This window comes from Symphalangus syndactylus, chromosome 12 (assembly GCF_028878055.3).
Source record: "Symphalangus syndactylus isolate Jambi chromosome 12, NHGRI_mSymSyn1-v2.1_pri, whole genome shotgun sequence".
In the NCBI taxonomy this organism is placed as follows: domain Eukaryota; kingdom Metazoa; phylum Chordata; class Mammalia; order Primates; family Hylobatidae; genus Symphalangus; species Symphalangus syndactylus.
The window spans coordinates 39,878,281-39,904,651 of NC_072441.2; the positions used below are offsets into that span (position 1 = coordinate 39,878,281).

Genomic DNA, 26,371 nt, shown 5'->3' on the forward strand with positions numbered 1-26,371 from the left:
TTCAGAATCATCTGTTGATGACTTCAAGTGTAGTCAGCTAACTTTTGTTTTAATATATACAACAGGAGTTTTGGTTATAAATAAAAAGAAAAGACACTCTAACTGGTATATACTTATCAGTGAACTAAATAATCAATTGATAACTCAAGAACTGATGTCAGAACTCCAACATAGCCTGTACAGAGTGTAAAGGAACATTTTACAATCAGATATTTTAAATAGAATAATATTATAAGTAATTGCTTAGGTGTTTCATAGAGGTTTCTTGATCATCATTACACTGATTCTAACAGAAATAAGATGTCAACAGTACCAAAGAAACCACACAGTGTTGAGGTCATTCTCAAAATACCACCATTAAACTAGAGTTTACTGTGTAATGAAACAAAGAACATTAAAAATAATAACACATGTTTTTGCTTTTTGGTTTGAAGATTGTAGATTCAGTTAGAAGCAATTTTGTGTCACCAGCAGGACCACCAGAGGGTCGGGAGAGGTTCTATATACTTTTACTTTTGGGGGCAGCTAGCACATCATTACATAAGGAAATGCCAAAGAAGGGTTTAAAAATTATGATGTTTTAAATGTTTACATTTGACAAAATATTTCTGCTAACACCAAAAAATACCAACAAATAACTGCCAATGAAAAGCTAATTTATCATGATTCATGAAAATATTCATGTACAATGCATAACATTTAGAATTTACCAGTAACAGGACACAAATTAAGTGAAAAACATGTATCCTATGAGTGTGTTTCTACAATTTTTGCCTTTTTAACTAGATTTGAAGTTAATGCTAAAAATCTACACTTGATAAAGCTGCACCCTACAACCCACTGATCTTTGACAAAGTCGGCAAAAATAAATAATCAGGAAAGAATACCCTGTTCAATAAATGGTGCTGGAAAACTTGCCAACCATATGCAGAAGAATGAAATTGGACTCCTACCTCTGATTGAGTTAATATATAAAAATTAACTCAAGATGGATTAAAGACTTAGTATGTGAGACCTCAAACTATAATCCTAGAAGAAAACCTAGGAAATACCCTTCTGGACACTGGCCTGGGCAAAGAATTTGTGACTAAATCCTCAAAAGCAACAAATGCAACAAAAAATTTGGCAATCGCAACCTAATTAAACTAAAGGTATTCTGCAGAGTAAAAGAAACCATCAATAGAGTAAATAGACAACTTACAGAACAGGAGAAAATATCTTCAAACTATGCATCTGACAAAGGACTAATATCCAGAATCTACAAGGAACTTAAACAAATCAACAAGAAAAAAACAAATAACTTTATTAAAAAGTGGACAAAGGACATGAATAGACACTTCTCAAAAGAAGACATACAAGTGGCCCCAAAACATGAAAAAATGCTCAACACAACTAATCAGAGAGATACAAATCAAAACCACAAGGGGATACCATCTCACACCAGTCAGAATAGCTATTATTAAAAAGTCAGAAAATAACAGATGTTGATGAGGTTTCAGAAAAAAGGGAACGCTTATACACTGCTGGTGGTAATGCAAATTAGTTCAGCCCCTGTGGAAAGAAGTTTGGAAATTTCTCAAAGAACTAAAAACAGAATTACCATTTGACCCAGCAATCTCATTACTGGGTGTATACCCAAAGAAAAATAAATAATTCTACCAAAAACACATCTGCACTCATATGTTTATTGCAGTACTATTCACCATAGAAAAGACATGGAATCAACCCAAGTGCTCATCAACAGTGGACTGCATGAAGAAAATGTGGTACATATAGACCATGGAATACTACAGTGCCATAAAAATGAACAAAACCCTGTCCTCTGCAGCAACATGGATGCAGTTGGAGGCCATTATCCTAAGCAAATTAACACAGAAACAGAAAACAAAATACTACATGTTCTCACTTATAAATGGGAGCTGAACATTGGGTATACATGGACACAAAGATGGGAAAATAAACACTATAGATTCCCTGAGGAGGGAGGGCCAGAAAAAGGCAAGGGTTGAAAAACTACCTATTGGGTACTATGTTCACTGCTTTGACAACAGGATCACTAAAAGCCCAAACCTCAGCATTACACAATATACCCATGTAACAAACCTGCGCATATACCCCTAAATTTCAAATAATTTTTAAATCTACATTTGAGACCCTTTATGAATGTGAAATTCCCTCCTTATTCCAATCACACTCCCAAGTGTGAAACCTAACTAAAGTGTGAAAACCTAACTAAAAGTACAACTTAAGAGGGTTACAGCCTAGAAAACAATTTTCAATACAAATGGGAAAAGGAAAAAACAAAAGGATGTATAATACAATGCAAAAATGGTACACGGAAGAACAGTTATATGGATCACTGAAGTAAGATGACAAAATGCAGTAAGAGTAAGTTGTACAGTGCCAAATATATTTTGCATATATTCCTTGGAGTTACTAGTTATTGAACAGAAGAAACTCTCAAATTCAAATAATAATTATAGAATCCATATAGTAAATACATGCATATACTATGCCCTATACCTTAAGAATGCTAATCTTGTTTAATTTTTCACAACTACCTGAAAAGTAAGTTTCATCATGACCATTTAATAAATAATGAGATAAGAAAAATGAAGCACAGAGAGACTGAATAACATCAAAAGCCACAAAGCTAGTAAAAAGAAGTATTAAGGGGCTGAGCACGGTGGCTCACACCTGTAATCCCAGCACTTTGAGAGGCCGAGGCAGGCAGATCACAAGGTCAGGAGTTCGAGACCAGCCTGGCCAATATGAAACCCCATCTCTACTAAAAATACAAAAATTAGCTGGGTGTGGTGGCAGGCGCCTGTAGTCCCAGCTACTCAGGAGGTTGAGGCAGGAGAATCACTTGAACCTGGGAGGTGGAGGTTGCAGTGAGCCGAGATCACGCCACTGTACTCCAGCCTGGGCAATAGAGTGAGACTCCGTCTCAAAAAAAAAAAAAGCCTATCTAACCCCACAGCCCATGTTCTTGGCCACTAATCTCTTCTGGCGTCCCAAATCCAAGTCAACATGTGTTTTCAGTGCAATTTCTAATAAAAAGTACATGACTTTTCCTCATTATGTGGTTACTTAATGCAAGAACAAAGACAGCATGAGCTAATGAAAAGAGGTCAGAGCTAAAGGTGAAAAGCCATTGGTTCTAGTTCTAGCCAGCTATAACTTTGCCAGATCAAGTAAGTTCCTTAGCTTACTATTTTTCTCATCAGTAAAATGGGGATAATAGGCCTGTTCTCCTACATCACAGGGCTGATGGCAACATAAAAGAATAAAATACATATGAAAGTATTTGGAAATGTTTAATAATTTTTTAAAATGTAAGACATCATTATTGCACATATTGTTTAACTACCTTATGCTTTACTTCTTTTTAAAAGGCATGTTAGGCCAGGCCTGGTGGCTCACTCCTGTAATCCCAGCACTTTGAGAGGCTGAGGCAGGCAGATCATGAGGTCAGGGGTTTGAGACCAGCCTGGCCAATATGGTAAAACCCCGTCTTTACTAAAAATACAAAAATTAGCCTAGTGTGGTGGCACATGCCTGTAGTTCCAGCTACTTGGAAGGCTGAGGCAGGAGAATCGCTTGAACCCGGGAGGCGGAGGTTGCAGTAAGCCTAGACTGCGCCATTGCACTCCAGCCTGGGCAACAGAGCAAGACTCTGTCTCACCAAAAAAAAAAAAAAAAAAAAATGCATTTTAGATAATATAAGGCACAAATGTAGACTTTGGAAAATATTTGGCTAATAAAAATAAAGAATTTTAAAAACAGATTTTTTATTTTATACACTACATATATGATATGGTTTGGATGTTTGTCTCCTCCAAATCTCATGTTAAAATATGATTCCTAATGTTGGAGGTGTGGCCTGGTGGGAAGTGACTGGATTGTGGGGTGGATCCCTCATGGATGGTTTAGCATCATCCCCTTGGTGACAATGGAGTTCTCAACTGACATGAGATCTGGTTGTTTGAAAGCGTCTGGGACCTTCCATTTTTCTCTCTCTTACTTCCACTCTCGCCTTGTGACATTGTCTGCTCTCCCTTCACCTTCCACTGTGACTATAAGTTTCCTAAGGCCCTCACAAGATGCAAATGCTGGAACCATATCTGCATGGCCTGCACAACTATGAGCCAATTAAACTTCTTTTCTTTATAAATCACCCAGCCTCAGGTATTTATAGTGATGCAAAAAGTGACTAATACAATATAATATAGAAATGTTTATTTTGCTTCCTTAGTGAATAAAAATGGCTAACATTTCCTTTAATGATTTGGGAGTAAAATGGGATGTTCTGGATACAATAAGGTTATTTCTTTCTTTGCAGATATTTCTTTACTCCTGACAGCTTTTGTATAATAAAATGATCTCAGCCTTGAACTACTATGAATTTCTTTACCTCTTCATATTTTTTACATGATGACTTCCTTAGGTCTGTATCCATTCATATATAAATAATACTACAAATGTTTATAGAGCACATTCTAACATGCCAGACATTATGCTATGGAAATAAATATAAAATAATGATGCAAAACCTACCACAATGAGACTGTTTTCTGTCATCATAGAAGTGAAAGCAACTACTGTAGTAAGCAAGTGTATTCAGGCTACATTTGAATTAAATTCAAAGCTACTAAGAGAGTGTAAAAATGCTAAGTGTTTTATATATTTCATTCTACTTTTAGGCAAGCATGCTTAACAAAATGATGGAAATGCCTACTTACTCGTGCACCTTTAGGACCTGGATTACCTTCTGGTCCAGCTAAACCCTGGTGTAAACAAAAGACATTGTCATCATACTACAGTACTTTTTAAAGAGTTAATAAATAGATTAATAAAAAGGCCATATAAAAAGGTATCATTTTCAAAACTATAGAATTCAGAACTCTGTATAACTAATGAAGATTACCAATGTTCAAGGAATTTTAGAATTTCTGAATCAAAAGAGGCATTGGAAATAATCTATACACAACATATTTTAGATATATAAAGTACATTAACACATTGTCAGATTTTTAAAATTTTTTTATTACATTATTTCTCATTGGAAGACTGTGTTGTTTTAAAACATTTCTAATTAACTTATTCTAAAAGATATTCCTATAAATTTTTTTAAAATATATTTTAAACTTTAGATCAATGTCCATATATTTACATATTCATGTTTCATATTTTTATATATAACATATATTATCACTTGAGAGTAAGAGTCTAATATAGAGTACCCTCTAAGTGTTTTTAAAGTCCTAAAAAATGGAATTTTGTTAACAATTTTTTTCTTATTTATTTCCCTCATTCTTGAGAATAAAAAAGATATAAATGTAACTTTATACATTTAATTAATTTTAGAAGTAATCAATTCATGAAACCTTAGGAAAGAAAGCTTGTTCTATTATTAATCTACAGGAAATAGAGAAAGTTAGAAATTATAAGGGAATACATATAAAATGATTAGAATGAATTTTCAAAACAGTATACAAATAACTGAATTCAGTTCAGATAAAAGTGTTTGGTAGTGGTATACTGTTTCTCAAATTTTTAAAACTGTGTTATTAAAAAATGATGTTTATTACAGAGAGTCTTCACTCTTACTATTACTTAATTTTGTTCAGTGACAGTATTGTAAAATCACTATCAGGACTGTTTTAAGAACTTATTAACACTTGTGCATTTTAATTTTGAAGGTTCCATTATACATCACATCAAACATATTTAAAAGCCCCCTTCCGATTTTAAATAAAACTTTCTGCACAAAAATTGTAATGGATTTCTACAACTTTGATTTTGAAATTATTTCTCTATGAGTTATTCATTACTTTAAAAAAAACTACTTGAACATTAATTCTCAAAATCAGAAATACAATGTATTAATAAATAGGAACATAAAGAGAAAAGTCTAAATATAGTTACTGCACCTGCCTGCCAGGGTAGCCGAGTGAACCAATATTACCAGCAAATCCTGGAATTCCCTGAAATAATAAATAAAATAAACAGTATAGCAAAGCCAAAGGAAGCCAATTTGGTGTATTTACAATACACAAGCTTGGAAATAACTTTTCCCCATAAAAATACGGAGTCCTATACATGGCTTATGTAACTGAAATCACCTATGTGAAGGAAAATGGACAAAAATTGATAAATAAAATAAGTAAGGCTATTAGATTAGGGCCCTAAATGATATATGATCATTAATAATGATAAATCTAGGGTGGAAAAATCCATAGCTAAAACAGACATTTATTCTAGAGGAAGAGCTGGTATATTGCTTAATTACCAGTAACTTTTTTACCAGTAGATTGAATTCTTTCTTGTGTCGATCATCGTACAACACTCCTTAACAGTCTGAGCATGAGCCCCAGAAGACTAAGAGGGGCAGTAAACCACAAAACCAACCTCTACTTCTTTCCTAAAGTAAACTTAACCTTCCAGTGAGTCTGATTAAGTAAGTGAATATTAAGTGGCAAATACCGTTATCATGACATGGGTCTGATCTAGTAAATTTGAATGGTGCTGTGGACTGAATGTTTGTGTGCCTCAAAATTCATGTTAAAATCCTAACCCTGCTGATAATGCCTAACAGTATTAGGAGGTGGCTCTTTGGAAGGTAATTAGGTTGGAGCCCTTATGAATGGGATAAATGAACTTATAAAGAGGCCATGTGAGTATACAATAGGTCAGCAGTCTGTAATCCAAAAGATAGCCCTCACCAGAACCTAACCGGGCTGGCATGCTGATCTCAGACTTTCGGCCTCCAGAATTGCAAGAAATTTCTGTTGTTTATAAGCCACCCAATCTATGGCCTTTTGTTATAGCAGCCCAAACTGACTTAGACAGATAGTAAACTCATTTGGAATTTGCAACTTTGTATTCTTGATTTAAAATAAGGTTTGCTCAGGGAAGGCTGATAGATGGAGGCCCAAAGGCATAAGAAAGGAAAACTGCTACAGAACTGGGTGAAAAAGTGAGACAAAATATTATAACTTCTTTTTTTTTTTTTTTTTTTTTTTTTTTTTGAGACGGAGTCTCGCTCTGTCGCCCGGGGTGGAGTGCAGTGGCGCAATCTCGGCTCACTGCAAGCTCCGCCTGCCGGGTTCACGCCATTCTCCTGCCTCAGCCTCTCCGAGTAGCTGGGACTACAGGCGCCCGCCACCACGCCCAGCTAATTTTTTGTATTTTTTTAGTAGAGACGGGGTTTCACCGTGGTCTCGATCTCCTGACCTTGTGATCCACCCGCCTCGGCCTCCCAAAGTGCTGGGATTACAAGCATGAGCCACCGCGCCCGGCCTTTTTTTTTAAGACTCTTTTTCATTGATACATCATTCATTCCTTCATTTACTCATCAGTTTATTCAGAGTTTAGGTCTATTAAATAATTCTTGACACAAGGAAATGTCAGAAGGTGTGTTGAGCTGATGACAACAATGTTAAGTTGGCTAGATTTCTTATTTATCACCTAAAATCCCTTTCCTGTTTGTTTATAAATGACATAATGAAAGATAATTGCACTTTGTCCTTCTGCTCTGAAGTAGATAGAAGAGTGTTACCTCCACTTTAAGTACAGATATGCTAAAACTTCTAAAAATTCGGAAAATCTAGAGAAAGAACAGACCAAGGAAATGAAAAATAGAGGATAATAGTTGAGTTTCTTCTCTCTACTTTTTTCAGAATTCATCTCTCACTTTTTTCCGTCTCATTTCTATCTCTCATTTCCTCTTCCCTTCCCTTGACCAAAATTAACATTTACTGAGCACTTTTTATTTGCTAAGCATTTTACATTTATGAGATAAACTTTTCTTCATTCTACATTTAAAGAACCTAAGATACACAGAAGTATGACAATGGACAACTGAAGAGAATGTGAATAAACAATGGCCTTCTGAGGATTACAGAAGAAATTCTTGTCTATATGTAGAGAGATTATATCCTATGAATTTCAGAAACCATATGTATGTATTAAATATTCCCCTATTGATATTAAATATTACATATTTACATAATATTTTATTCCTATAACATTTATTGAACATTTATCATGGGCCAGGCACTATTTCAAGTATTTTATAGGTATTATCTTATTCAATCTACTCAAAAACCCTATAAGATAGATATCATTATTCCCATATGACAGATGAGAAAAAATGAGACATAAGGTGTTTATGTCACCAGTGGAAGGTTACTTAGCTGATAAGTAGGAAGTCAGGAATTAAATCAGCATGTTTAATTCCAGAGACCACCATTCAAAGGCCCGTTTCCCTAGTGTGAGTTTGAAGTGCAAAAAACATCCAATAGCACTCCAAGGAAAGTCCTCTAATTATGAGATTTGCTCTAGTATATTTACGACCGCCTTCCTATATGCCCCATCCAATTCCAAAACACACAGGCCCACATTCTAGAGATTCACAAAACCTTATATTTAGGTATGCCAACAGAAAGGAGTAAGACAAATGTAAAAGGCTGTTTTTATTCTGTAGGCCACTATCTATCTGGCTAATGAAAACCACCATCCCTTTTCCATTCCTTTCCTAGTCAAATTAAGTTAACTAACCTCAATAAAAAGGCAATTTGTTATAGAACATAAGTGAAATCCTATTTTGAATGGATTGTCACAGAGGGTGTTAAAGCAACATGTAGAGATCTAGCTAACACATTTTAGCTATGCAGAAAAAGACACAAAAGAATTCCACTCAATGTCTAAGTTCTGCTATACTAGAACAGCAGTAAACAAAATAAACAAATAAGACTTCAGCATAATCTTTATATGGCATAAATGTATTCTGAGCCAACCACACCCTAGAATCACTGAGACAACCACAGAAACTCAAAAGAAACTCAAAACAAATAGCATGACTTAATTCACTCTGCATTTAAAGATAGATTTTTTTAAAAAGTTGGCTCACTCAAATCTGCAGATCGGATGGAGTAATAGAGACACAGTTATATCAACAGCCCCTTGAGAAAACAGGAACAGAAAATTAGGAAGCCTGCCCTAATCTCACTTAAAACACACACTCTGAGTCAGTCAGACTTCATTCAGAATTCCGGCACTGCTCCAGCACTGCTACTATAGTTTCTCTGTTTTTTCATTAGTAAAATAGAATAACAGCACTCATTTTGTGGATAAAATAGAATAATGTGTAGAAATATATTTAAAAGTGGAAGTAACTGTAATAACTCTTAGTATTGGTGACATTAAGTTAATTAACATATGTAAAACAATAATTATACTACTAAAGTTGTAGTTAATAGCAATATAGTTTGGCAAATAATAAGGGCTGTAAGTAAATGACAGCTCTTACTACTAGAGCTCACATAAATAATATAATTGCCTTTCCAAATGTTTGCTGACCAATTTGAAGATATTTACAAATTTTCAAGACAAATGTCTTCCAGCAAGTCAGCTATGCTCCTCTGAATGTCCACAGTATCTTCACAATTAAAATGCAAAATTATTTTAGCTGTTTCTCATAGTTAACACAAATTTTGCCTCCTTTTTTTTCTGGAAACAAATAGAATAGAAAGCAAGAACTGACTACAATATACATTTTCTAACCTTTAAAATTGGTTTTAGACTGTTCTAAAAAGTATATTACCCTCAGAGATAATATATACACCACCAGAAGTAGTTTATGGAGCAGTTTTGTGAGTGAACTCGTCAGTAATGACACATGGCCAATTTTTCACTTGTGAAGTATTAGGTTTCTTCCACTGGAATCCACATTTCTGCCAAAGCAGTATCCTACAATTTTTTTCTCCCCAGGGACTAATCCCACTCACCCTTCTCAGCTTTTTCTCCCATAAATGCTCAAATGCTTTTCAGTACATGTTTGATTTGCAGGAAACTGATATTACATGTGTTACAGATACATATATCACTTCCCTTGCCATGTCTAGTAATTAGTAATCTTGAAAAGTTGTGCTTCAGGGACTGAACAGAGTGTACTGTCTAACTTAACATGAATGAAAGGGAAAATTGGCTTTGTTTCTTCATTTATAGCTTTCCCTCAGGTACCATCCATCACATTTCTTCCTGGATCTCCCTTTAGGGTTTCCTGAGTCTCTGTGCTGATTCTTTAATAACGGTATCCATCACTTTAGTCAGTTTCTAGTATCTTACCCTTTTCACTGTTATATTCACACTATATTTTCAATATAGTACACACTATAAGAGACATGACTTTATTTTTTTCATGACATAATGATATATTATTTTCTGATGAGAGAAAAGCAATAACATGATCAAAAACTAAATAGTTCCAAAACTATTTTGACTTTTAAATATTGTGTATGTGCATTATGGACAATGATATATGTACCATTCTAATTTGGACTGTTATTGAAATTTATTTGCATTTCCTCAGGAAAAGGTCAGGGAACAAACAGCTATGGATTAGGCTTTAGTGAATTGGTAAGTTCCTGACACTGTACAAAAAAATCAAGTCTCTCTCTCTCTCTCTGTGTGTGTGTGTATGTGTGTGTGTGTGTATGGATATGTTTATTTTCTGGGAAAGGATTCATAGTATTTATGAGACTCTCAAAGGGGTCTGTGAACTGCAGAAGTTTAAGAGCTACTAGTCTGAAACATATGGGGCAAAAGTAAAAAATGAATAACAGTGAAATATTATGTTATCGTTTTTTAAATAAAAAGATCTACAGCTAATCAGTTAAAAGGTGGTCCTGCACTCAACAGAGTAAAAAAATCACTGAGAAGAAAAATTGAAAAAATGGGGGAAAATAATCTCTCAAAGGAGTTCTCTAACATGTGTCTTTTTCACACGTGATACAAGTCTTATAAAGGAAGTACCTACTTGTTCACCTCGAAGTCCTGGGAGTCCAGGATGTCCTTTGAGACCCTGCAAAAGAATAAGTGGAGACATGCTATGAAAAGTAAACTCATATAAGCCAAATAAAGAAACATAGGTTGTAAGTTGCCTTATATCCCAACTTTTGGTTTCCTCATCAATACAAATTTAATTGTTAGTAATTTATTTCTTATTAAATTTAATCTTTTTTATTTAATAAGAATTACTTTTTTATTAAATAACAAATTCTTATTAATAATTTAATCTTGCATGTTATTTGAATGACTTGTTATTATCAACTAAAATGGTAGCATAGTACTGAATAGAGACTAAAGCACAGTATCTTTTATAAAAGGTTCATATCTAGCAATGGATATGTTAAGTTTGCTGAAGCTTTTAAAAAGTTAGTTTTAGTTGAATACTGCTAAGACGAATGGCCTCAGACATAATCTGTTTGTAATTATTGAAAAATTGGATCATATCCAGGCAGTTCCTCTAACCCAAATCACTGTCATAACACAATGAGGTAACTCAAAAAATCATGAGGCTGCTTACAGGTTAATCAAAAGGGGTTCTATAAAGTTGTCTAGGGAATTAGTAACAAAGAATATTTTCCAAATAATAGAAGCAAAAGAAAATATTAATCTCTATAAATTAACACCCAAAACTATAAAATAGATAATATCCTTCTTCCTCAAGAAAGATACAGGAGCAAAATGAAGGAAACTAAAAGAAAGGACAGGAAGAATGAAATAAAGAAAAATTTTGGAGCTTATTTGTACAGTTCTACATAAAAATCAGTGATTTGATCTACTGTTTACCAAAGGATTTTGGTGCATATAAAAAACAAAATAAATTCCTTTTCTTAAGGACTTAAAATATAACTCAAAAGGCTGAAATAAATCATAGTTCATGAATATCAAAAATTTCCAATTAATATACTGCAAACTAAAGACAAATTTCCTGGGTTTCAGAATATAGCCTAATAGAGGGAAATAATTACTCAGTATTAATCACTGAGGGTTTATCAGAAGAGATGAATTTGAATTAATGGATTAGAGAAGGGAATGACACTTTGGTTGAAAAATGTCATTTAGAAGAGGTGCCTATTTGAAAACTAATGGAATGATTTCAACAACTTTTGCTATGTTAAACTTAAAACAGTTTAACTGTTTTTACATTTTTAAAGGGAGTTCAAGATTAGCCTAATTACATATAATACATATTGTGCTCAGTTGCCAAATGTTTACACAAAATTCCACAAGTAAAAATATCCACAAAGCTAAGTCTTTTCACTTTTTACAACAGGAGATAAGAAACATCCTCAGCGCTAAGACAGTGGTGGTGGCTCCCCGGGATGAGGCAGCAGCTCTAGGAGGGTATGAGCTGGAAGTTTCCTGGAGGATGACAAATAAAGAGCCAGGGTAGGAGGCTCATAGGTTACAGAGACTCTCTGCCATGAGCCTATTTCCTTTTCCTACTTTTTTAAAAGTGTGTGTTTATTTATTTACTTATTTTAAATTCTGTGAACGCTTGAGTCTAGCTACATGCTTGATTTTCTTTGGCCAACACCTGTTTTTCAGATCAGAGTTAGTTTTCTCCCTAGCCTATAATGAAACAAAATGGAATGGTGGCACAATTTTATTTTAGCTTATTTTTCCCAAATCACTCAATAATAGTTAACTATGTGTATATATGTTAATCATGGTATATTTTGTATGTACACTTCTCTTTAAAGGGATTCTTCTTCATTCAGAGACCCTGACAAGGTGGTAGCACCTTGCAGTCATGATCTGTTTTTTATGAACTCACTCCTTCCCTACCTCAGCCCCAGGACTTGACACTTAATCTAAGGGAGGACAATATAAGTCAGGCCAGTAGCCTATACAATGACTTGGAATAAAAAGTTTTATTTAAGCAAAAACAAGCTGGGCCAGGCAAATGGCATTCCTGTAGTCCAGCTACTCAAGATGCTGAGGTGGGAGGGTTGCTTGAGCCCAGGAGTTAAAGTCCAGTCTGGGAAATATAGCATCCTCTAAAAAAAAAAAAAAAAGAAGAAGACAAGCTGGGCCAATAAAAATCTCTTTTTTTTTTTTTTTTTTTTTGAGACGGAGTCTTGCTCTGTGGCCCAGGCTGGAGTGCAGTGGCGCAATCTCGGCTCACTACAAGCTCTGCCTCCTGGGTTCACGCCATTCTCCTGCCTCAGCCTCCCGAGTAGCTGGGACTACAGGCGCCCGCCACCACGTCCAGCTAATTTTTTGTATTTTTTAGTAGAGACGGGGTTTCACCGTGGTCTCGATCTCCTGACCTCGTGATCCGCCCGCCTCGGCCTCCCAAAGTGCTGGGATTACAAGCGTGAGCCACCACGCCCAGCCAAAAATCTCTTTTTTAAAAAAATGAAGTTGATTAAAACAACAACAATAGAAAAATGCAAGTACTTAACAGTGGGAGTAGGAGGGAGCTGAAAGATTCACAAAGAAAGGCTAAGAGGAAGAGTAGGGTCGCTGAGATGCTACAAGAAAGCCGAAGTATACACCAAAATTAGAAATAGAAATTATGTTAGGACAGTTGTCAGAGGACAAGATAACACAAAAAAGCAGATGCAGAGAAAGTAGGTAAGTACTGGTAGAAAAGTACAATAAAAGATTCACAAACTAATGCTGCTAAGATACAGCTGCTTTGAATCAGTGTGTATGTCAGACCAAGTCATATTACAGTACCTAGTTTTAGATTCCATGGGATCCCTGTTTCCTTATTGCTGCAGACAGGATTGAAATAACTCACTCTTTTCCTTGAAATATCCTGCCTCCTTTTTTTTTTTTTTTTTTTTTGAGACAGAGTCTCGCTCTGTCCCTCAGGCTGGAGTGCAGTGGTGCAATCTCGGCTCACTGCAAGCTCCGCCTCCCGGATTCACACCATTCTCCTGCCTCAGCCTCCGGAGTGGCGGGGACTACAGGCGCCCGCCACCAGGCCCAGCTATTTTTTTTGTATTTTTAGTAGAGACGGGGTTTCACCGTGTTAGCCAGGACGGTCTCGATCTCCTGACCTCATGATCCGCCCGCCTCAGCCTCCCAAAGTGCTGGGATTACAGGCGTGAGCCACTGTGCCCTGCCAAAATATCCTAAGTCCCCTTTCTAGGCAATCTGAAGAGCCTAAGTAAAGCAATTTTTGTTTGTTTGCTTTACTGATAACAACAATGAACAGATCAAGCCATCTTGATCTGTTCTAGATCCAATTTACCACAAACTAGCCATATTGTGAACCTCAATGTCTTAATTTGTAAAATGACAGCATTCAATTAAATGATTGCTGATTTTTTTATTGCTTAAATACTGTGAATACGGGAATCTATAAGAAAGTCACTACTTTTTTCAATGTAGCTGTCATTGAATAAAAAACAAAGCAGATATAAGAGTTACTTCAGGAAGGCTGGGCGCAACGGCTCACGCCTGTAATCCCAGCACTTTGGGAGGCAGAGGCAGGCGGATCATCTGAGGTCAGTAGTTCCAACCTGGCCAACATGGCGAAACCCATCTCTATTAAAAATACAAAAAAATTAGCCGGGTGTGGTGGTGTTTTCCTGTAATCCCAGCTACCTGGGAGGCTGAGACAGGAGAATTGCTTGAACCCAGGAGGCAGAGGTTGCAGTGAGCCGAGATCGCGCCACTGCACTCCAGCCTGGGTGACAGAGCAAGACTCCATCTCAAAAAAAAAAAAAAAAAAAAAAAAAAAGTTACTTCAGGCTTGCAGACATAGGAAGAATTCACGTAAGGTCAGTGGACATATCAGGCCCCCACGGGGCACTTCTTTAATACTCTAAAACAAAGATGGGACTCCGGAGTGGGCAAAATGGAAGAGAGTGGGTTGGGTAGGAGGCTATTATGAGAGTCTAGGTCAAAGATAATTATAAGTTAGCCTAGGGTAGTAGAGTAAAAATGATACCTGAACCCTTGAAAAGGCTTAAGCTTAATTTAAGCTATTTTACTCACTGTGGTGTCCCCAGTGCCTGGTACATAGTTGTTGCTTATTAATTAACTGGTGGACAGACAAGGATGAATGAATGAAAAGACTTGGATGAATTTAAGAATCACTTAGGTAGAAAATAGATTCTAAGTATTTAATAGGGTAACTCTATCGTCTGAATGTTGAAATGAAAGATAATAAATAGAATAAAGACTTCCTTTTTGTTATTTTAAAATATATATTTGTAATATACTGAAGTTATCTCCACTATTATATAAAGACTTTCATTTATTCCATATGCCTCATTTATTTTCTACTTAAAAACTACTCTGTAAAGTTCTTAAAAGCAAAGGGGATACATTCCTTGGAAAACTGCCTACATTCAAGCTTCGGCATAGCTCCAATCTAGGGATCTTATTTTAAAAACTAATATTTGAGTCATTATTTTCTATACTCATACAGGAAGAACAACAAAAAAGTTTCCATAACTAGCATATGATTTTTCTCTGATTAGCATTCTGAAAACTGAATACATTCCTTAAGGAATGTATACAAATTTATACAGGAAAATTTACAAATTGTTTCAATTCAGATTTAAAACACATTACAATGAATTACAGAATTGTCCTTAATTTTTGTTGTAACATAAAATCAGTTTACAAAGGAGGGCAGAGCAGGACGGCAAAATAGAAGCTTATGCTATTCGTCCCCTCTCCATCGCTGGAACATCAAATTTTCACAACTATCCGCACACAGAAAACCACAGTCACAAGAAGCAAAAATCAGGTGAGCAAGAGCAATCACAGTACCTGGTTTTAACTTCATATTGTGGAAAGAGGCACTGAGGAGGACAAGAGATACAGTCTTGAATAGTGAATGCCACCCCTTCCCCATCACCCCTGGCAGCAGCCCTGCAGTGTGGAGACAGAATCTGTGCACTCCAGGAAGGGAAAGCTCAGTGACTGGGAAGCTTTACATTGAACTCAGTGCTTCCCTGGCACAGTGGGAGGATTTGGACCAGCCCTAGCCAGAAGGGAATCGCACATCCTCAAGGAACTTGAGTTTCTTGGCAAGACTTACCACCATGGGCTGAAGTACTCTGGGGTCCTATGTAAACTTCAAAGGCTGTCTAGGACACAAACACTGCAATTCCTAGGCTATTCGTAGTGCTAGGCTGGGCTTACAGCCAGTGAACTAGGGTGGAATGTGAACTAGGGAGACAACAGGTGTCATGGCTAATGGAGTGTGAGCACCATTCCTTCCCGAAGCCCAGGCAGTGCAGCTCATAACAAGGAAAGTGACTCTTTCCTTCTGTATAAGGAGAGAAGAGTGAAGAGTAAAGAGGACTTTGTTTTGCATCTTGGATACCAGCTCAGCCACAGTGTAATAGAGCACCAAGCAGAGACGTGAGGCCCCCATTTGAGGCCCTAGCTCCTGGATAACATTTCTAGACACACTCTGGGTCAAAAGGGAACCTGCTGCTTTGAAGGGAAGGATCCAGAACTGGCAGGATTCATCACCTGTTTACCAAGGAGCCCTTGGGCCCTGAATAACCACCAACGATACCCAGTTAGTGTGCTGTGGGCCTTGGGCTCTGAAACATGCTGGCCTTCAGGGGTGGTCCAGTACATTCCAGCTGTGGTGGCCACAGTGAAAGACTCTTTCTGTCTGAGAAAAGCAAAGGGAAAAAGAGACAGGATTTTGTCTTGCACCCTATGTACCAGCTTGGCCACAGTAGGGTAGGGCAATTAGCAGGCTCTTGGGGTCCTTGAGAACAGGACTAGGATCTTATGCAGCATTTCTGGACTGTCCCTACTGTGCTGAAGGATGAGTCACAGGCCTGGCAGCATTCAACACAAGCTGATGGAAGAGAGCCCTAGGCCTTTAAGTAAACATTGGTGAAAGCCTAGCAGAAACCCCCATAGACTAGTCGTGGTGGCCACAGGGAAGGGCTCATCTGCCTGGGGAAATTGCTGGCAAGAGTGGGAAGGACTCTGTATTATGGTTTGAATGCCAGTTTAGCCACAGTAGAGTAGAACAGCAGGTAAGTTGCTAATGTCTTTGACTTCAATCACGGGCTCCCACACAGCATCCTTGGACACACCCTGGGCCTGGGGAAATCTCATCACTATGAAGGGAAGGGCCTTGGGTGAGGCCCAGTAGCTCATGTCTGACCCAGCACAGTTCCAGTGGTGACGGCCACAGGGTGCCTATATCACCACACCCACAGTTCCAGCTGGCCCAGCAAAGAGAGAGAGAGAGAGAGGAGAGACTCCATTTGTTTGGAAGAAATTAAGGGAAAAGAACAAGAATCTCTGCTTGGTAATCCAGAGAATTCTTTCAGATTTTATGTAAGACCACCAAGGCAGTACTTCTACAAAAACCCCAGTGTTATTGGGCTTGGGGCCCAAGTCCCTTCAAACACTTGGAAAGCCTTCCCAAGAAGGACAGGCACAAACAAGCCCAGACTGTGAAGACTAAAACAAATACCTAACTCTTCAATGCCCAAACACCAATGAACATCTACAAGTAACAACACCACCACAAAAACATGATCTCACCAAATGAACTAAATAAGGCACGGGGCCAATTCTTGAGAAACAGAGAAATATGACCTTTCAAACAGAGAATTCAAAATAGCTGTTTTGAGAAAACCCAAAAAAATTCAAGATAACACAAAGAAGGAATTCAGAATGCTGTCAGAAAAATTTAACAAAGAGATAGAAATAATTAAAAAGACTCAAGCAGAAATTCTACAGCTGAAAAATACAACTGATATGCTGAAGAATGTATCAGAGTCCTTTAATAGAATTGATCAAGCAGATGAAAGAATTAGTGAGCCTGAAGACAGGCTATTTGACAAAACACAGTCAGAGAAGACAAAAGAAAAAAGAATAAAAAACAATGAAGCATACCTACAAGACGGAAAACAGCCTCAAAAGGGAAAATCTGAGAGTTACTGGCCTTAAAGAGGACGTCGAGAAAGAGATAGGGGTAGAAAGTTTATTGAAGGGGATAATATCAGAGAACTCCCCAAACCTAGAGAAAGATATCATGATTCAAGTACAAGAAGGTTATAGATCACCAAGCAGATTTAACCTAAAAAGACTACCTCAAGGTATTTAATAATCAAACTCTCAAATGTCAAAGATTAAAAAATGATCCTAAAAGCAGTGAAAGAAAAGAAACAAATAACATACCAGGGAGCAGGAATACATCTGGCAGAAGACTTCTCAGTGGAAACCATACAGGCCAGGAGAGAGTGGCATGACATATTTAAAGTGCTGAAGGAAAAAAACTTTTACCCTAGAATGGTATATCCAGCAAAAATAGGCTTTAAGCATGAAGGAGAAACAGACTTTCCTAGACAAACAAAAGCTAATGGATTCCATTAACACCAGACCTGTCCTATAAGAAATGCTAAAGGGAGTAATTCAATCAGAAAAAAAAGAATGTTACTGAGCAAGAAGAAATCATCTGAAGGTACAAAACTCACTGGAAATAGTACATACACAGAAAAACACAGGCTAATATAGCACTGTAATGGTGGTGTGTAAACTTCTCTTGAATTAAATGGAAAGATTAAATGAAAAACCAATAAAAAATAATAACTACAACTTTACAAGACATTGACAGTATAAAAAGACAAAGAAAAACAACAAAAAGTTTAAAATTAGGGAGATGAAGTTAAGGCATAGAGTTTTTATCAGTTTTCTTTTTACATGTTTGTTGGTTTATGCAATCAGTGTTAAGCTGTCATCAGTTTAAAATAATGCGATATAAGATAGTATTTGCAAGCCTCATGGTAACCTCAAACCAAAAAAACATACAGCAGATACATAAAAAATAAAAAGCAAGAAATCAAAGCATACTACTGGATAAAAATCACCTTCACTAAATGAAAAACTGGAATGGAGGAAAGAAGGAAGAGAAGACCACAAAACAACCAGAAAATAAATAACAAAATGGCAGGAATAAGTCTCTATTTATCAATAATAACACTGAATGTAAATGGACTAACCTCTCCAATCAAAAGACATAGGCTGAATGAATGAAAAAACAAGTCCCAATGATCTTTGCCTATTAGAAACACACTTCACCTGTATACACATAGACTGAAAATAAAGGGATAAAAAAAGATATTCCATGCCAAAGGAAACCAAAAAAGAGCAAGAATAGCTATACTTATATCCGACAAAACAGATTTCCAAACAAAAACTATAAGATGAGACAAAGGTCATTATATTATAACAAAGGGGTCAATTCAGTGAGAGGATACAATGATTGTAAATATATATGCACTAAAGCACCCAGATAAATAAAGAAAACATTATTGGAGCTAAAGAGAGAGATAGACCCTACTACAATAATTGCTGGAGACTTCAATACCTCCACTTTCAGCAGGACTGGGACTGGTTAGTCAGTGGGTGCAGCCCATAGAGGGCAAGCAGAAGCAGGGTGGGGTGTTGCCTCACCCAGGAAGAGCAAAGGGTCAGGGAACTCCCTCCCTTAGCCAAGGGAAGCCATGAGGGACTATGCCTTGTGGGACAGAGCTATCCAGCCAAGATACTATGCTTTTCCCATGGTCTTTGAAACCTGCAGACCAGGAGATTCCCTCGGATGCCTACACCACCGAGGCCCTGGGTTTCAAGCACAAAACTGGGCAGTCATTTGGGGAGACAACGAGCTAGCTGCAGGAATTTTTTTCATACCCCAGTGGCACCTGGAACGCCAGTGAGACAGAACTGTTCACTCCCCTAGAAAGGAGGCTGAAGCCAGGGAGCCAAGTGGTCTAGTTCAGTGGATTCCACCCCCACAGAGCCCATGAAGCTAAAATCCACTGGCTTGAAATTCTTGCTGCCAGCACAGCAGTCTGATATCGACCTGGGATGCTCAAGTTTGGTGGGGAGAAGGGTGTCCACCATTACTAAGGCTTGAGTAGGTGGTTTTCCCCTCACAGTGTAAACAAAGCCGCCAGGAAGTTCAAACTGGGTGAAAGCTGCTATCGCCAGACTGCCTCTCTAGATTCCTCCTCTCTGGGCAGGGCATCTCTGAAAGAAGGGCAGCAGCCCCAGTCAGGGGCTTATAGATAAAACTCCCTGGGTCAGAACACCTGGGGGAAGGGGTGGCTGTGGGTACAGCTTCAGCAGACTTAAATATACCTGCCTGCTGGCTCAGAAGAGAGCAACGGATCTCCCAGCACAGCACTCGAGCTCTACTAAGGGACAGACTGCCTCCTCAAGTGGGTCCCTGACCCCCATGCCTCGCGACTGGGAGACACCTCCCAGCAGGGGCCGACAGACACCTCATACAGGAGAGCTCCAGCTGGCATCTAGTGGGTGCCCCTCTGGGACAAAGCTTCCAGAGGAAGGAGCAGGCAGTAATCTTTGCTGTTCTGCAGCCTTCACTGGTGATACCCAGGCAAACAGGGTCTGGAGTAGACCTCCAGCAAACCTGCAGCAGAGGGACCTGACTGTTAGAAGGAAAACTAAGAAACAGAAAGAAATAGCATCAAAACCAACAAAAAGGATGTCCACACAAAAACTCTATCTGAAGGTCACCAACATCAAAGACCAAAGGTAGATAAATCCACAAAGATGAGGAAAAACCAGCGCAAAAAGGCAGAAAATTCCAAAAACCAGAACACCTCTTCTCCAAAGGATCACAACTCCTCGCCAGCAAGTGAACAAAACTGGATGGAGAATGAGTTTGACAAATTGACAGAAGTAGGCTTCAGAAGGTGGGTAATAACAAACTCCTCCAAGCTAAAGGAGCATGTTCTAACCTAATGCAAGGAAGCTAAGAACCTTGAAAAAAGGTTAGAGGAATTGCTAACTGGATTAACCAGTTTAGAGAAGAACATAAATGACCTGATGGAGCTGAAAAACACAGCACGAGAACTTGGTGAAGCATACACAGTATCAAGAACCAAACCAACCAAGCAAAAGAGGATATTAGAGATTGAAGATCAGTTTAATGAAATAAAGCATGAAGATAAGATTAGAGAAAAAAGAATGAAAAGGAATGAACAAAGCCTCCAAGAAATATGGGACTATGTGAAAAGAGCAAACCTACGTTTGATTGGTGTACCTGAAAGTGACAGGGAAGATGCAACCAAGTTGGAAAACACTTTTCAGGACATTATGCAGAACTTCCCCAACCTAGCAAGACAGGCCAACATTCAAATTCAGGAAATACAGAGAACACCACAATGATACTCCTTGAGAAGAGCAACCCCAAGGCACATAATCGTCAGATTCACCAAGGTTGAAATAAAGGAAAAAATGTTTAGGGCAGCCAGAGAGAAAGGTCGGGTTAACCACAAAGGGAAGCCCATCAGACTAACAGCAGATCTCTCTGTGGAAACCCTACAAGACAGAAGAGAGTGGGGGCTAACATTCAACATGCTTAAAGAAAAGAATTTTCAACCCAGAATTTCATATCCAGTCAAACTAAGCTTCATAAGTGAAGGATAAATAAAATCCTTTATAGACAAGCAAATGGTGAGAAATTTTGTCACCACCAGGCCTGCCTTACAAGAAGGAAGCACTAAATATGGAAAGGAAAAATCAGTACCAGCCACTGCAAAAACATACTAAATTTTAAAGACCATCAACACCATAAAGAAACTGTATCAATTAATGGGCAAAATAACCAGCTAGCATCATAATGACAGGATCAAATTCACACATGACAATATTAACCTTAAATGTAAATGGGCTAAATGCCCCAATTAAAAGACACAGACTGGCAAATTGGATAAGGAGTCAAGACCCATCGGTGTGCTGTATTTAGGAGACAAATGTCACGTGCAAAGACACACATAGGCTCAAAATAAAGGGATAGAGGAATATTTACCTAGCAAATAGAAATCAAAAAAAGGAAGGGTTGCAATCCTAGTCTCTGATAAAACAGACTTTAAACCAACAAAGATCAAAAAAGACAAAGAAGGGCATTGCATAATGGTAAAGGGATCAATGCAAAAAAAGAGCTAACACTTCTAAATATACATGCACCCAATACAGGAGCACCCGGATTCATAAAGCAAGTTCTTAGAGACCTACAAAGAGACTTAGACTCCCACACAATAATAGTGGGAGACTTTAACACCCCACTGTCAATATTAGACAGATCAACATGACAGAAAATTAATAAGGATATTCAGGACTTGAACTCAGCTCTGGATCAAGCAGACCTAACAGACATCTACAGAACTCTTTACCCCAAATCAACAAAATCTACATTCTTCTCAGCACCACATCACACTTATTCTAAAATGGACCACATAATTGGAAGTAAAACACTCCTCAGCAAATGCAAAAGAACAGAAATCATAACAGTCTCTCAGACCACCGTGAAATCAAATTAAAATTCAGGATTAAGAAACTCACTCAAAACCACACAATTACATGGAAACTGAACAACCTGCTCCTGAATGACTACTGGGTAAATAACAAAATTAAGGCAGAAATAAATAAGTTCTTTGAAACCAGTGAGAACAAAGACACCATGTACCAGAATCTCTGGGACACAGCTAAAGCAGTGTTTAGAGGGAAATTTATAGCACTAAATGCAATAGGGAAAGATCTAAAATCAACAACCTAACCTCACAATTAAAAGAACTAGAGATGCAAGAGCAAACAAATTCAAAAGCTAGCAGAAGACAAGAAATAACTAAGATCAGAGCAGAACTGAGGGAGATAGAGACATGAAAAACCCTTCAAAAAATCAATGAATCTAGGAGCTGGTTTTTTAAAAAAGATCAACAAAATAGATAGACCAATAGCCAGACTAATAAAGAAGAAAAGAGAGAAGAATCAAATAGACACAATAAAAAATGATAAAGGGGATATTACCACCGATCCCATGGAAATACAAACTACCATCAGAGAATACTATAAACACCTCTATGCAAGTAAACTAGAAAATCTAGAAGAAATTGATAAATTCCTGGACACATACACCCTCCCAAGACTAAACCAAGAAGCAGTCAAATCCCTGAATAGATCAATAACGAGTTCTGAAATTGAGGCAGTTATTAATAGCCTACCAACTAAAAAAAAGTCCAGGACCAGATGGATTCACAGCCGAACTGTAACAGAGGTACAAAGAGGAGCTGGTACCATTCCTTCTGAAACTATTCCAAACAATAGAAAAAGAGGGACTCCTCCTTAACTCATTTTATGAGGCCAGCATCATCCTGATACCAAAACCTGGCAGAGACACAAGAATAAAAGAAAATTTCAGGCCAATATCCCTGATGAATATGGATGCAAAAATACTCAATAAAATACTTGCAAACTGAATCCAGCAGCACATCAAAAAGCTTATCCACCATGATCAAGTCAGCTTCCTCCCTAGGATGCAAGACTGGTTCAACATACACAAATCAATCAATGTAATCCATCACATAAACAGAACCAATGACAAAAACCACATGATTATCTCAATAGATGCAGAAAAGGCCTTCAATAAAATTCAACAGCCCTTCATGCTAAAAACTCTCAGTAAACTAGATATTTATGGAACGTATCTCAAAATAATAAGAGCTATTTATGACAAACCCACAGCCAATATCATACTGAATGGGTAAAAGCTGGAAGTATTCCCTTTGAAAACCAGCACAAAACAAGCATGCCCTCTCTCACTACTTCTATTCAACACAGTATTAGAAGTTCTGACCAGGGAAATCAGGCAAGAGAAAGAAATAAAGCATAATCAAATAGGAAGAGAGGAAGTCAAATTGCCTCTGCAGATGACATGATTGTATATTTAGAAAACCCCATCATCTCAGCCCCAAATCTCCTTAAGCTGATAAGCAGCTTCAGCAAAGTCTCAGGATACAAAATCAATGTGCAAAAATCCAAACTTTCCTATACACCAATAATAGACAAATAGAGAGCCAAATCATGAGTGAACTCCCATTCACAAATGCTACAAAGAGAATAAAATACATAGGAATACAACTTACAAGGGATGTGAAGGACCTCTTCAAGGAGAACTACAAACCACTGCTCAAGGAAATAAGAGACGACACAAATAAATGGAAAAACATTCCATGCTCATGGATAGGAAGAATCAATATCATGAAAATGGCCATACTGCCCAAAGTAATTTATAGATTCAATGCTATCTCCATCAAGCTATCACTGACTTTCTTCACAGAATTAGAAAAAACTACTTTAAATTTCATATGGAACCAAAAAAGAGCCCTATGGCCTAGACAATCCTAAACAAAAAGAACAAAGCTGGAGGCATCACGCTACCTGACTTCAAACTATACTACAAGGCTACAGTAACCAAAACAGCATGGTACTGGTACCAAAACATATATGTATATATATATATATCAATGGAACAGAACAGAGGCCTCAGAAATAACACCATACATCTACAACCAGCTGATCTTTGACAAACCTGACAAAAACAAGACATGGGGAAATGATTCCCTATTTAATAAATGGTGTTGGGAAAACTGGCTAGCCATATGCAGAAATCTGAAACTAGACCCCTTCCTTACACCTTATACAAAAATTAACTCAAGATGGATTACAGACTTAAATGTTAGACCTAAAACCATAAAAGTCCTAGAAGAAAACCTAGGCAATACCATTCAGGACATAGGCATGGGCAAAGACTTCATGACTAAAACACGAAAAGCAATGCCAACAAAAGCCAAAATTGACAAATAGGATCTAATTAAACTAAAGAGCTCTGCACAGCAAAAGAAACTATCATCAGAGTGAACAGACAATCTACAGGACAGGAGAAAATTTTTGCAATCTATCCATCTGACAAAGGGCTAATATCCAGAATCTACAAGAAACTTAAACAAATTCACAAGAAAAAAAAAACAGACAACCCCATCAAAATGTGGGCAAAGGCTATGAACAGAGACTTCTCAAAAGAAGACATTTATGCGGCCAACACACATATGAAAAAAAGCTCATATGGTCATTAGAGAAATGCAAATCAAAACCACAATTAGGTACCATCTCATGCCAGTTAGAATGGTGATCATTAAAAAGCCAGGAAGTAACAGATGCTGGAGAGGATGTGGAGAAACAGGAAAGCTTTTACACTGTTGGTTGGAGTGTAAATTAGTTCAACCATTGTGAAAGATAGTGTGGCAATTCCTCAAGGATCTAGAACCAGAAATACCATTTGACCCAGCAATCTCATTACTGGGTATATATCTAAAAGATTATGAATCATTCTACTATAAAGACACATGCACACATATGTTTATTGCAGCACTATTCACAATAGGAAAGACTTGGAACCAACCCAAATGCCCATCAATGATAGAATGGATAAAGAAAATGTGGCACATATACACCATGGAATAGTATGCAGCCATAAAAAGATGAGTCCATGTTCTTTGCAGGGACATGGATGAAGCTGGAAACCATCATTCTTAGCAAACTAACACAGGAACAGAAAACAAAACACTGCATGTTCTCACTCATAAGTGGGAGCTGAACAATGAGAACACATGGACACAGGGAGGGGAACATCACACACCAGGGCCTGTGGGGGTTGGGAGGCTAGGGGAGGGCTAGCATTAGGAGAAATACCTAATGCAGATGACAGGTTGATGGGTGCAAACCACTATGGCACGTGCATACCTATGTAACAAACCTGCACATTCTGCACATGTATCCTAGAACTTAAAGTATAATTTTAAAAAAATTAAAAAAAGAAAACTGCAATCTCTGATAAATATTGATACAAAAATCTTCAACAAAATACTCATAAATTGAATTCAACAATACATTAAAAAGACGATTCATTATGACCAACTGGGATTTATCTCAGGGATGCAAGGATGATTCAACACATGCAAATCAATCACTGTGATATATCATATCAACAGAATGAAGGTTAAAAACCGTATTATCATTTCAATTAATGCTGAAAAGGCATTTGATAAAGTTCAACACCCCTTCTTGATAAAAAAATACCCTCAAAAACTGGATATAAAAGGAATATACCTTTTCATAATAAAAGCCATATATGATAGACCCACAGCTAGTATCATTCTGAATGGGGAAATACTGAAAGCTTTTCCTATTAGATCTGGAACACGACAAGGATGCCCACTTTCTCCACTGTTATTCAACATAGTACTGAAAATCTTAACTACAGCAATCAGACAACAGAAAAAAATAACGGGCATCCAAATTGGAAAGGAAGAAGCTAAATTATCCTTGTTTGCAGATGACATGAAGTTATAGCTGGTAAAACCTAAAGTTTCCACCAAAAAAACAAAACCTATTAGAACTGATAAACAAATTCAGTTAAGTGGTAGTATACAAAATCAACATATAAAAATCAGTAGCATTTCAATATGCCAACAATGAACAACTGGAAAAAGAAATTTAAAAAGCAATCCCATTTACAATAGCCACACATAAAATAAACTAGGAATTAACCAAATAAGTAAAAGATCTCTATAATAAAAACTATAAAACACTGATGAAAGAAATTGAAGAGGACACCAAAAAATGGAAAGATATTCCATGTTCATGAATTGGAAGAATCAGTATTTTTAAGATGTCCATACTGCCCAAAGTAATCTACAGATTC

At 37.3% G+C, this 26,371-nt stretch overlaps 1 protein-coding gene across 1 annotated transcript in view; it reads right to left on the minus strand.

The window, feature by feature from the left end:
- Positions 1-26,371, minus strand: part of COL24A1 (collagen type XXIV alpha 1 chain) — a 486,748-nt gene that overhangs the window by 300,308 nt on the left and 160,069 nt on the right. The window contains exons 10-12 of the mRNA XM_063624268.1: positions 10,826-10,870; positions 5,937-5,990; positions 4,746-4,790 (exon numbers count right to left, since the gene is read on the minus strand). Coding sequence (XP_063480338.1) covers positions 4,746-4,790; positions 5,937-5,990; positions 10,826-10,870 — 144 coding nt within the window. The remainder of the gene's footprint in view (positions 1-4,745; positions 4,791-5,936; positions 5,991-10,825; positions 10,871-26,371) is intronic.